Source organism: Giraffa tippelskirchi, chromosome 10 (assembly GCF_054371585.1).
Source record: "Giraffa tippelskirchi isolate mGirTip1 chromosome 10, T2T-mGirTip1v1.2.pri, whole genome shotgun sequence".
NCBI lineage: Eukaryota > Metazoa > Chordata > Mammalia > Artiodactyla > Giraffidae > Giraffa > Giraffa tippelskirchi.
The window spans coordinates 135,620,795-135,633,028 of record NC_137284.1 but is presented as its reverse complement, the minus strand read 5'-3'; the positions used below and the strand labels follow the sequence as shown (position 1 = coordinate 135,633,028).

Here is a 12,234-nt window from a genome sequence, read left to right as displayed (position 1 = left end):
ACTTCTCACCTCTGCCACCACACCACAAAAACAGCTCCAGACAATATGTAAACGAAGAGACGTGGCTATGCTCCAATTTACTCACGACACTGAAATTTGAATTTCATATAATTCCAACGTGCCACAAACCCTTCTTTCTATGTAAAATCGATTCTTAGCTCACAGACCATACAAAAACAATGATGGGCCATATTTGGCCCATGGGCCAGTTTGCCAACACCCACAATTGACAGTATGATCAACTTTTTCTTTCATAGTAATTTCATCTGTATGTGTGTTTTTCCTTCTTTTTATGCTTTTCTCTGTTTTAAAAACAAAAATAATCCTGAAGGATTTAAAAAATTCAGTGAAAACCTTTTTCTCTCTACTCTCTGAATAGGCCTATATCTGAATGACCTAAATTTATGTTTAGGATACTACAGGATCCTTAATCAGATGGCTTTTATAGAGATAATCTCCTCTATTCTGGCATTGTAAAAAATAAAACTTCATTGTAATTAAAAAAAAAAAAGGCTCACTTTGTTTTAAAACAAAAAAGACAAAAATAGATGCTGAGATCCTGGATTTTTTCAAAACGGAAAGAATGTTCTATATGTCCTAAAGCTCTCCTTTTTCAAGTTACCAATAAAATCATACTCAGGATAAATGTAAAGCCGCTGGCTCAATCATCTAATCCTTTAGATGAAGAATTTTTCTTCAGCAATGCCTTAGTTTCCCAAGTAGCCAAGGCCCAAAACCCTTCCAAATCTTCTAGGTTTCTGTACCAATTCAGTTTCAACTGAGGAGGCACTGGCAGGGACAGTACAGTGTAACGAGACTCTCCCAAGGGTCATCTGTATCACTAGAATCGTGATGATGGTGAAAAATGGAAGGCCTGCCTCCTTGGTGAGGGATTGGTCATGCTTTTCTTGTGTAGCTATGTCCTTCTATAGTCTTAGGACAGATTACAGGAAAATAAACACAAGCAAGTTCCAATTGGCAGAGCAGCTATGTCCAAGTTCCCAAGCTGGTGTGGTCCTCACACAAAGAAGCAGTGGTCCATTCTGATCTGCATCAAGATGTGAAAGACACATATGGAGAATCCAACCAGGAGCTCCTTCAACGTCCACTGAAAGGCACGATTACAGTTAACCTGACAGCTGGTGTAGACAGACCATCTACTAGAAGAGGAAAGGGGCCGCTTGAGTGCTCAGTGACCTACTGCTTTGGGCATCATAAAAAAGAAAGTGAAGAAATTCAGTCAATTCCTTGGAGACTTGTTAAAATTTTACCATTCTAAGAGAAAGCATTCCAAAATTTTTCAGGCTGACAGTGCCACCTAGCGGCTCTCCACCTTAAACTCACCGTTGGACATTTAGGACAGTCCCTTCTCAGTCCAGGGATATGGATAACTATTTTACTATTTTAAGTCCATTATGACAAAGCTTCCAGCATGTCTTGCCAAAAGTAAAAATAAGTTAAAAACATTAGCAATTTTGGGAAAGCAAGGTCTACTATAGGTTCTACTGCTCAAGGCACCAAACCCCGCGATGAAGTTTTTTCGAAAAAATATTTTTACAGCACTGCTGCTAGATCCAAATAATCTATTCGGTAGTTCTAGTTCCCTTCAGAGAAATCCATCCCAGCAAAGTGGAGAGCCTTCAGAAAAACACATCACAATAGAAAAAATTCAAAACCACAAAAACATTCCGCATTAAAAAAAAAAATCAAAAACCACAAGAGTCTCAAAACAGAAAGAAATTTGAGGTCTTATACCCTTGGGCATAAGAAATCTAAGACAGGGAGTTCCCTGGCGATCCAGTCGTTAGGACTCAGCGCTTTCACTGCCATGTTTGAGGTTCAAGTCCTGGTGGGAACTAAGATCCTGCAAGCAGGGCAGCACAGGCAAAAAAAAAAAAAAAAGGCAAGCGAGAGAGAAAGAAAGCAATCTAAGAGAATGTCATTTGCTAAGCAGACAGAATCTCCAGCATATGAGAGATTTCAAGGTGCACAATTTTAACCCATGAATTTCTAATGAAGTTATGCAAATCTACAGCAGATATTTATGTTCTTATAGTTTCCAAGTTCCTTACAACAAACATACCCATGTAGGCAATCACGCACACACATATGCACACATCAGTGCTTTGCCTTGCCAGAGAAACGCTTCAGCCCTTGACTGATTATTCAGATCTCTGTATTATCACTAGCCTGACAGCGTGCACAGTGCAGTGCCAGATGCTGAGAATGACTCACCTTGGCAACAAACTGTTTGTCCTTTTGGTCCAAATTAGCAGTGGGAGCCACGTAGTCTCTCCATATTCTCAGCCTGCGCTCCTTGGCAAACCTGGCAACAAAGCAAGGATTCAGATCACTCAGAGGGACTAGGGCAGCGACAGAATCCCCATCATCACAGGAGCAAACAGCACAAAACCCTGCCCTATCTCACAGACAAGGCATCCAGGAGAAAAGGCTAATCAGACCGGCACAAAGTGTGACCACCACCAGGAAAACTATACAGCACCTGAAACAATCCCACATGCATATATGCCATAAACCCACGGCTGACAGGCTGGGGTCTGGGTACACCCTTTTTCAAGCCTGGAAAGTACAAGTCCATCTTGCTATTTAGCTCTTTGGCATATCAAGTACCTCTCGAGTGATTTCTAAATGCCAGGCGCTGGGGTGACAGAGTAACTGCTCTCTTAAGTGGAAGGAAAGAGCACACACATCTAACAAAAGTATTTTTTAAGCAGCATAAGCCTGCTCATCTCTATTTGAATTATAAAAAGGTCGTTGTTCACTCAGTCGAGTCTGACTCTTTGCGACCCCGTGGACTGCAGCACACCAGGCTTCCCTGGCCTTCAGTATCTCCCGGAGTTTGCTCAACCTCATATCCATTGAGTCGGTGATGCTACAAAGATTGAGTAGGACATAGTCATTGTGCTCTGAGTTTACTATTTGATTATGAAAGACAAACATTCTTCAAAAATAAAAGAGCACTGTGACCTCCCCAGTGGTCCAGTGGTTAAGACTCCATGCTGCCAGTACAGGGGGCATGGGTTCAATTCCCAGTCAGGAAACTAAGATCCCATATGGCACACAGTGACCAAAAGATAAAAAAAATACATAAAATAAAATGAATGCATAAGGAAATATTTAAACTTATAAAAAGGTTATTAGCTACCCAAATCCCACATGGAAAACATGAACAAAATGGTCACTATAGTGCATCTAATGAGGAAGAAAAATGGACAATAATCCAATAGAATTTAAACAAAAGTTAAAAAATCATGTCGGTAAACATTTGTTTTAGAGTACAAAGCCCAAAAAATACTTTTTGAGTCAGAGCAAGAGAGGGACAGAGAATATGTGCAAAGATTTACATATAAACATACATACATACACACATATATTTTATATCAGAGAAAAACTGTCAAAATATTTATTTAGAAATAAAAGGATGTAGGGCAAAGGAACTATTAAACTGTTATTTCTGAAAATGGTATTGTAGCTTTTCAAAGCAGTGCTAAAATGAGAAAAGACAAAAGCAGCATGTTGTAGTTGTAAAAACACGTGAAATACCTCAATAGAGATTTACCGACAAGGCAAGCAAGTTCTAACACAGCATGCAAAACAGTAGGCAAGTAATCATATCATTGAAATATGATCTGCATTCCTTGGTCTAAATCTGTTTTTTAATGATGAGCCATCTTAAAAATCTCCATAGATGTTATAAAACATGTAGAAACTACTGTCACTGTAACTCACTTTCTTCAAAGAGAGGAAGGAACTTAAAGAATGCAAAAAGAATCATCAACCAAAATAATAATTTAGAAAAATAGACCTACAGGATTTTCTGAACAATGGCAACAAAAAAATAAAATTGAGCATCACAAAATAATCAGAGATATTTGGAAAGCGTGCTCGATATGCATATTGTATCTTTTGAATTTAATTGTGGAACATAAAAACACTAAACAATGTATACAATCACTGTGTTTTTTCCAAGCATCTACCTTTGTCAGGTATGCCAATATTAAACGGCCCAGATTAGAATCTATTTTTACAAAAAGTTCTAAGTATTTCTGACTATAAGTAGAGAAAGCTGTAAGAGACCTAAGAAAGGGGAAATTCAATTCATGTTCTTGCACACCTCTTCGTCGTGCACCTCAAAGGCAAAAAACTAAGTTGTATGACTCTGAAATAAACCACACAGGCTTGAGTGGAATGTCACCAGTGGTCCCGGCCTTCTACCTGAACGTATCCTGGGAGGTAGTGGGTGGGACTTTATGAACATCATCTCTATTCATCTGTCTGCTTCATTTTTTTCCACCTGGAGACTCAAGTTCACCTCTACCTGGAAATACTTGAAATGGCCACTGATCTTTGGCATATCCCCTATCATTTTTCTAGAAATCCGTTATTGCTCCATCTGCTCTAACTATGGGGCACCTAGCCAAAAACACGACACCCTACAGTTGCATTAGCATTTATAACTACAGCATACAGTTCAATAAATTAGGGCATCAGGCTTTGCAGCAACACTGGATAGTCCTATTTAGGGACCCACAGGCTCTGTCTTTCCATCATACACTTGGCTCCAGCCTGCACGTCAGGAAGGAGCCAATAAGTTATTTCATTGTCCTCAAATGAGCCTCAAGTTTATTTCATTTCAAATGCCTCAAACCTGAAATCTAAGTGAGAGGCTTGGGAAAAAAAGTGAACTGAAAACATTAATAAAGCAAATCAGGTGACCAATAATGTTTGAGTGAAAAATCAGTAGACACCCCTGAATTAGACTGAACCCAGAGACTCTAAGCCAGTCACTCCTCTACGAGATCCCAGCTTCTTCTGGAATTTCCCCAATCCTTTACATTGACATGGTTGGGTGAGAGAAGATCCCGAGGTTCCTTCCCCTGGAGTCCCCTACACCAAGATCCTTGGCTAGAAGGCTTCCCCGACGGGCCTTACCTCTCAGCTGCCCTCAGCTTTTCTGCGCCCCGGGTGTAGACTGCAATCGACCAATCCACACAGCGGGCAAAACCTTCCTTCAGGAGGAGCTCTGTGATGTTGCCATTCTAAAAAATAAGGCAGGCACAGATTAGATTCTGTTGCAAGGGAATCCATTTCTCTTGACTTCTGACGTGATTAACATAGCCACAATCTATTTTGTAGTTTAAAAAAAGAAATGAAGTAGAGTCATTTCTCTCATGAAGAAACCAGCCTTGTGAGGGGAGACGCTGCTCTGTGTCTCCCTTCAACAGCCCTGGCTTCATATCCCCACAGCACCCAGCACAGTAACTCGCACTTAACAGGGGTAGGATAAATGTTAGTGGCACTGAATGGAATCGGCATTTCAATAGCTCTTCTTGTGGACAGAGGATGTTAATCTTCAGTAGAGATTATACCTTATTATTTCCTTCCCTGAGATCAGCATTTACTCCCCTTTTCATAAGGGGAGAGCCAAAGAACAGGCTGAGTAAGGGAATAACTACAGTTACATTTTGCCCGGTGAATTACAATTCACATTGTACAGCGACACAGAGCCATCTGGCAGGGCTCTGGCAGACAGCGGGCACTTCAGAAGAAATAGACATGACCTTGGCACATTCCAAACCAAGCCTCCCAGCCTTCCACAACTGCCATCATGGAAGAATTCTCTAGCCAAAGAAGAACAGTAGTTTATTCTGGTACTGGATACGGGTTACAATAATGACAATCTATTTAAACTTGGGTGTTAAAAAGCAATTTCCCATTCAAGAATATCCCACCGACCAAAGTATACACTAGGGTAAAACTCCCAATAGTCAGAACTACAAGATCTTAACCTATTTCCTACTCAAAAGCAGCATTAGGCAGCAACTGAATAAGGCCTAGGACACAGCTTTTCCAAAGGAGGGTTTCCTCATGACAGTTCTACCCATACAGTAAATTCCCTACACGTGAACCTTCAAGTTTCGAACTTTCAATGATGTGAACATGCGTTTGCATGTCCAGCCATGAAAGTTAGTTCATGAGTTTGGCGTACACTGTCACATGCGTGCATCCTCTACAAGTGGTTGTGCTTTTGTGTACTTTATTGTACAGTACTGTATAAAGTACAGGAGTACAGTATCTTCATTTCAAGCCCAGGATATCTGGAAAGAAGTGTAAAAGCCAGCAACATATAGCCAATTGTGTTACTTGGGTACCAAGGCTAACTTTGTTGTACTTACAAACAAATTAGACTTAACAAATACACTCTCAGAACTGAACTCCTTCCTCTGTAGGGGACTCACTGTACTCCAAATAGCTAACCTACTTGCAAACCTCACCAATCCCATTCTACAAGTTCCACTGCCACTTCTTAACTGATGTGGCAATCTCCCACCTTTCTTACTGGCAATCTTTAGGACTAGCATCTGGGAAAATAAGTGCCAGCATCCTTCCTCCCCTTGTAAACCCAACCACAACTGAGATTAGTTTTCTAAAAGTACAAAGTTGCAAATCTGTCCAATTCTATCAGAGAACGGATATCTCCCTAAAAAGGTCTCCAAGTCAGTAGATGATAACCCTACCAAGATATTTCAATGGCTCCTAAACACAGAGAGGAAGAACAGAAGCCAAATGCAACTCTTCAAACCCCAAGTGGACCCCCGCCTCACATGGCCCAGTCTGCCAGGCTCACTCACCGGGTGCAGGATTGTACCCAGAACGTTCTGGTTGTGACAGCTCTCCAGGATGATCTGGACATCTCTCTGAAGCAGTCGAGACTCAGTAAAAAATTTGGCTTCTGCAGCAAAAGGCTCTGGTGTTTCACTTCCATCCGCTTCCCGTCGAAAAGTTGGGCACTAAAGCACAAGTAAGGCGGGCGCATGAGTGCTGGGCATGCTCAGCCCACAGGGAACAGTCCAAACAGCACAAACCCCACAAAGCTGGGCTGGGAAAGATGTCCAATCAGGTCTTCCAACCCTTCTAAAAACATACTGATAAAAAGCAACTGGAAATATCATCCTCTTAGACTTCTTGGTAAAGCAAAATAAAACTCACAACACCATGGGGAAAAATCATTAATTACACTTGAAAATGACCCCTTGCCAAGAAGAGATTCACCAGTGCCTCGCTTCATATCCCTGATTTTTTCTTTAATCAAAACGGCTATTTTACATTAAGACAACACACTCGGCAAACTTTGCGTGTGCATGCTTAGTTGCTCAGTCGTGTCCAACTCTTTGCGATCCCATGGAGTGGCTTCCCATCCCCTCCTCTCTAGGTTTCAACCATCTCTGCACAGCCCACTCCAAACAGACTCCAAGTACTTTAAAAAAGTCTTATTTGATCTAATTAGAACTGCACCACTGCAAAGTTTAAAGTACTCTAGTCAATATTAACGGCCCATACTAGAAAGAAATGGTATGGACAAAGTCCCCCTATCACTGAACACTTCCATGAACCACCCCGTAGCCCAGCGTATGAGCTGACCTTGATCCCTGACAGCATGACCGTGACCAGGTAGTAATCTGGCAGGAGCAGGGCCCTGACCACACTGCCGTCCCGCACGTGCTCGATGATAGCTGCAGGACAGAACAAATGGCTTGAGAGACACAAGTCGAGCCAAGGAGAAACAATGCCCCGTCAAACTGCCCGGAGCACAGTTCCTCTTCCCAAATCCCAAGAAAGCCCCCCTCTGGGAGGTGACGAAGCACTGGCAGATCACGAGTGTTCACACAAAGACTCCTGCCCAGACTATTCCAAGAGGATCTGGTTCAAACCAACTGCTACATCTCTTGAACCTTCTGGGACCTCTTGGCTCATACCTAAGCCCTGTTATCCATAAGCCAGGTTGCTCACCTGTATACTGAGTGCCTGGCAAACACTAACAATAATTCAGGATCGGTAATCATTTTATTTTACTGAGTCTGCAAGTTAATAAGGTCTCAAAGTAGAACTGAGAACTATATAGTGTGTGTGGGGGCATGTGTGCATGCATAAATGTTTAGATATATAAAGAATACATATTTCTACTTTGAAGTTTTAGAGGTGGTATTTAGAGATAGCCATTTTTTAGAGAAAACAGGAAGATCCCCCGTGTGCAAAATTACCAGCAATTTACTACTCTGTAACAGCAAAGGACTAATCTCTGCAAAATACATTTGATGCATATATGAACTGGATGAAAGCTCCCTTCCAAAATACCATGGTGTTGTTTTACCCTTAACAATTCTCCGTGGGTACTAAAGTAGAATCTGTTTTATTAACCTCAAGGAGCTCGACAGCAAACAGAGAGAAATCACCCTGAGTCATATCTGTCTTTCCCCGACAGCCTCACCATTGACAGGCTTCTGGTGGTGGGAGTCCACGAAGTGCCTTGGGTTCTCAATGGTATACTTGAGGTCCCGGATAGTATGTGAACCATTCCCCTCACTCCACATCCCTTTCTTAGCTGCTTTCGCTTGCTCTTCACATTCCGCAAGTCTGTTCTGCTCAGGACTGGGACATGAAAAAGAAGAAACAAGTGTGGTTAATGAGTTCACAAGAGAAATATCAGGGTCATCTTTAATTCTGGGTTTCTACAGCATCTTCTCTGCTTGGAAAAAACCAAAGCAATTGTTTCAGACCCAGGCCTGTAACCAGAAACCTACCAGAAGTGCAACTTCCAGATTCGACTTATTCCCTCCAGCAAAAGACTCAATTATAACAGCATTTAATGAGAATATCTGAAGACCACCCTTCTCAGTACTGCCACCATGAGTGATTACAGGAGAACAAGTTGGTGGCTTACAAGGGAGCCACTCCAGGTGGGAGAGTTTCATTTAACCACCTCAGATTCAGGAACTAGAATCCAGGCAGACCTCAGCCGGACACAGTGCAGCGAAAGTGACTAAGAGTCACCCTTACTCCCTGTCATCTGCAGAACAGGACTGGGGAATACAGAACGAGTATCATTATTACAGACAGTGGCACCCCAACACTACTTACACATGCCATAAGGCCAGCTAAGCAAAAGGAGTCTGAAGATGGAAGACTCCATCATCAGACAAGAAACCTATGCACAAGAGCAGAAACCCAGTAGATAGCCCACTCACCCCCTCCCCCTCCAAAAAAAAAAGTCATCAAAAACAACCAAACCCAGAAATGGCTCTACTCTACTCTCTCATCTGTATTTGAGCTGAAGTGAACACTGGAAAGCCTTTCCACGATGTCAACACCTCGTTCCATCAACAGGCATCTAGAGAAACTGACCCTCCCACCTTGATCAGTAGGGATTTTCAACAGGGAGCATGACCTACAATTTCTCAAACCAGAAGTCTTCAGTATGCTCTTTCCCTCCTCCCCATTAAAAAAAAAAGGGAAAAAAAAAAGACAGTTATCATCTTCAGAGATCCAAATTTTCTGTCAGAATTTGACGGGGGCTGGGGGGGGGGGGAATGTAGCCTGAGATAGAAGCAAAAACACTGTAACTGAGAAAAGAAATCAAGACAACTTTGGAGCAAAAAAAGACTGGACTCCTGGAGGGATTCTTTGTTGAGGTGGTACAATACTGCTGTAGGCTTTTTTATAATTCTTCATTCTGGCTGCAAACTGGATTCCAAAAAACACTGCAACGGTAAAAATGCCAGCAACTGTCCTTAAAATACAGCTTCAGTGTGCTTCCATACACAGCACCTAAGACAAGTGTCAGAATTCAACAAATTCCCACATGCTCACTCACACTCCAATCATAAGCTCTAGCCAATGACTCTTTTGAGTTGGAAAAGATCAGAGAACTATAGGATGAATGACGTGATCACAAAGAAGGATGCAAATTGTACATTTTGGCCTTTGCTCATCCCTACCATTGGCAGAGTTCACGCAAATATTTATCTAAAGCTTCTTCTACAGTTACAGTCGTTAATACAACACGGACTTAATGATTTAAACAGCAGGAGTTTCCTGACCTTCCAGTGGTTAGGACTCAGCACTTTCACCGCTGTGGCCCAGGTTCAATCCTTGGTCAGAGAACTAAGATCCCATAAGGCATTTAGCCAAAAAAATAATAGCCAAACAGCATCTACAGAATCCAAATTACTGATGGAGCTTATCACTTTCCAGACACTGTTGTGCTTATTAAAGCCAGCTGTAACCCCCATCCTTCTGAGGTGCCAACACTGGTGAACTTGAACCTGATACATGCACTATAAACCTGACATTGTTGTTGTTTAGTCACTCAGTCGTGTCTGACTCTTTGTGACCCCACAGACTGCAGCCCAGCAGGCTCCTCTGTCCATGGAATTTCCCAGGCAAGAATACCGGAGTGGGCTGCCATTTCCTCCTCCAGGGGATCTTTCCAATGCAAGGATTGAACCAGGGTCTCCTGCATTGCAGGCAGATTCTTTACCATCTGATTCACCTGGAAGTCCATAAACTTAACACTCATTTCTAACGAATTCACACTGCTGTTAACAACAAATACATTTACCTTATTACTTAAGTATCTACAGATCCATAAGCCAAAACAGACATAAAAGGCTTTGGAGAGACAGAAATTTTCCCTGAAAACAGAACCACTCAGCCCCTGTCAGTTTTCCTATATTCCAAGCAGCAGGTGTTGCTTTGCATTTTATTTATTCAACCTGCTTTATTCTGCATTTACTTATTCTTTGTATACCTGATATAATATTGTACATCTATTTGTTGATTGGTTTGTCGTTTGTCTCCCAGTTAAATTGTTAGCAGAAGCTAAGTGTCTTTGTTCACTGCTATATTCACAGTGCCTAGAACATAGCCTGGCATACATGCTCAATAAATATTTGGGGATGGATAGATAAATACTCTGGAACCGAGTATCAATGGGATAAGAAACAAGCCTACTGACTCTTATGATATGAAGCATAGCACTTCTCTGTCACCAAGCAAAGAAGTTTTTGATTACACATACCAAATGCCATTCACAAATGCTGAGAAACCTCCTCACTCAGAACAATACACACCTACACCTGGGCAGGAATGTTCTAGAAGCCAGGAGAACACCAGATATTACCCATTTTCTGTCAGGGGCAGGAATGAAAACGCATCAAAGCAAGTGCAGAGTCCACTCCCCCAGCTCTCATGATGGAGAGGGAGGAAGTCTGAGGGTCAGAAGAGCAGCGGAGACTTACTTGTTAGCTCTCATGCCTTCTCTCCGGGTGGCCAAGCCCTCTGCAACCAGTGATTCTGCAATGTTTTCCCCACTGGTATCTGAGAAGGAAAAAAAAGAGACATGAATCTTGGGTCTAAATCCATTTCCAATAGCAAAAGGGCTCTACTGGGACCACTTTCACCCTCAGCTCTTCAAGGAATAATGTTACCCACTAACTGGACAAGGCAGCAGGCTGGGGTTTGGTTTTTCAGAAAACCTCTTCTCCCTCAAAATGTCTCATCTCTAGGACCCAGAGGTCGATACATCTTCTCTGGACTTATTTCTTAGTGTATCTCCCGAGCCAAAGGCAATCTCAGGAGCTCCAGGAGACTGATGGGAAAGCAAGGCCCAAGCAGCAGCCGGGGAGAGGATAAATAACACTAACCTAAGGAGGAGAGGCTGGTGCCCAATGCAAACACTGTCATGTCACAGTTCTCTCAGCGCCTCAGCACACATACTCACCTATAAAATGGGAAGAGTGCCTGTCTAGATGGGCTCTTATGGGAATTCAATGTGTGTAAATCGCCAAGTGCAGTGCCAAGCACACTGCAGGAATTAAAACAACAGAATCCAAAGGCAGCCCCCACACCTGGACAATCAGACAGCAGAGGCACTTAGGAGGCCCATTTACATTTTACACCAGAGTCCAGTCCCTCTCAGGATGTCCTATTCTCTGCTCCAGGAGGCGACCAAGACAAGCTACATCGTTTGATAAACACACTCTTGTGTTCTTAAGAGATGCAAGGGAGAGAGTCCAGACATCCAATCTCACACAGCAGCCTTCAGAGCAGGCAAGAAAAATGAAGCGAAACAAAAAACAACCCGATTAGGTTCCACCTGGGCACCAGGACCATTAATTGCATTTCCATGCTACTGAAAAAGCTTTTAGGTTCAGCGTATTCTCTTAAATCTCTGCTTGTCAGCCAAAACGATAAAAGAAGACATCTATGAGGGAATCACCACATAAAAATCTTTAATATAGCAGAGAACAAGCTCCTCGATAAACTGAAACACAGCAGTCTAGCTGATAGGTAACATCAGCATAGAAGAAAATTCTGTAAGATTTATATTCAGTATGCCATGCATTCATTGAATTCTGCAAGCAACAAGAAGTC

At 42.3% G+C, this 12,234-nt stretch overlaps 1 protein-coding gene across 2 annotated transcripts in view; it reads right to left on the bottom strand.

The window, feature by feature from the left end:
• Nucleotides 1–12,234, bottom strand: part of SND1 (staphylococcal nuclease and tudor domain containing 1) — a 425,720-nt gene that overhangs the window by 372,127 nt on the left and 41,359 nt on the right. For both annotated transcript variants that reach the window (XR_014066017.1, XM_081531207.1), the window contains exons 4-9: nucleotides 11,100–11,178; nucleotides 8,291–8,451; nucleotides 7,444–7,535; nucleotides 6,654–6,812; nucleotides 4,954–5,060; nucleotides 2,236–2,326 (exon numbers count right to left, since the gene is read on the bottom strand). Coding sequence is in view for 1 of the 2 variants with exons in the window: in XM_081531207.1 (XP_081387333.1) it covers nucleotides 2,236–2,326; nucleotides 4,954–5,060; nucleotides 6,654–6,812; nucleotides 7,444–7,535; nucleotides 8,291–8,451; nucleotides 11,100–11,178 (689 nt within the window). In the remaining variant the exon portion in view is untranslated. The remainder of the gene's footprint in view (nucleotides 1–2,235; nucleotides 2,327–4,953; nucleotides 5,061–6,653; nucleotides 6,813–7,443; nucleotides 7,536–8,290; nucleotides 8,452–11,099; nucleotides 11,179–12,234) is intronic.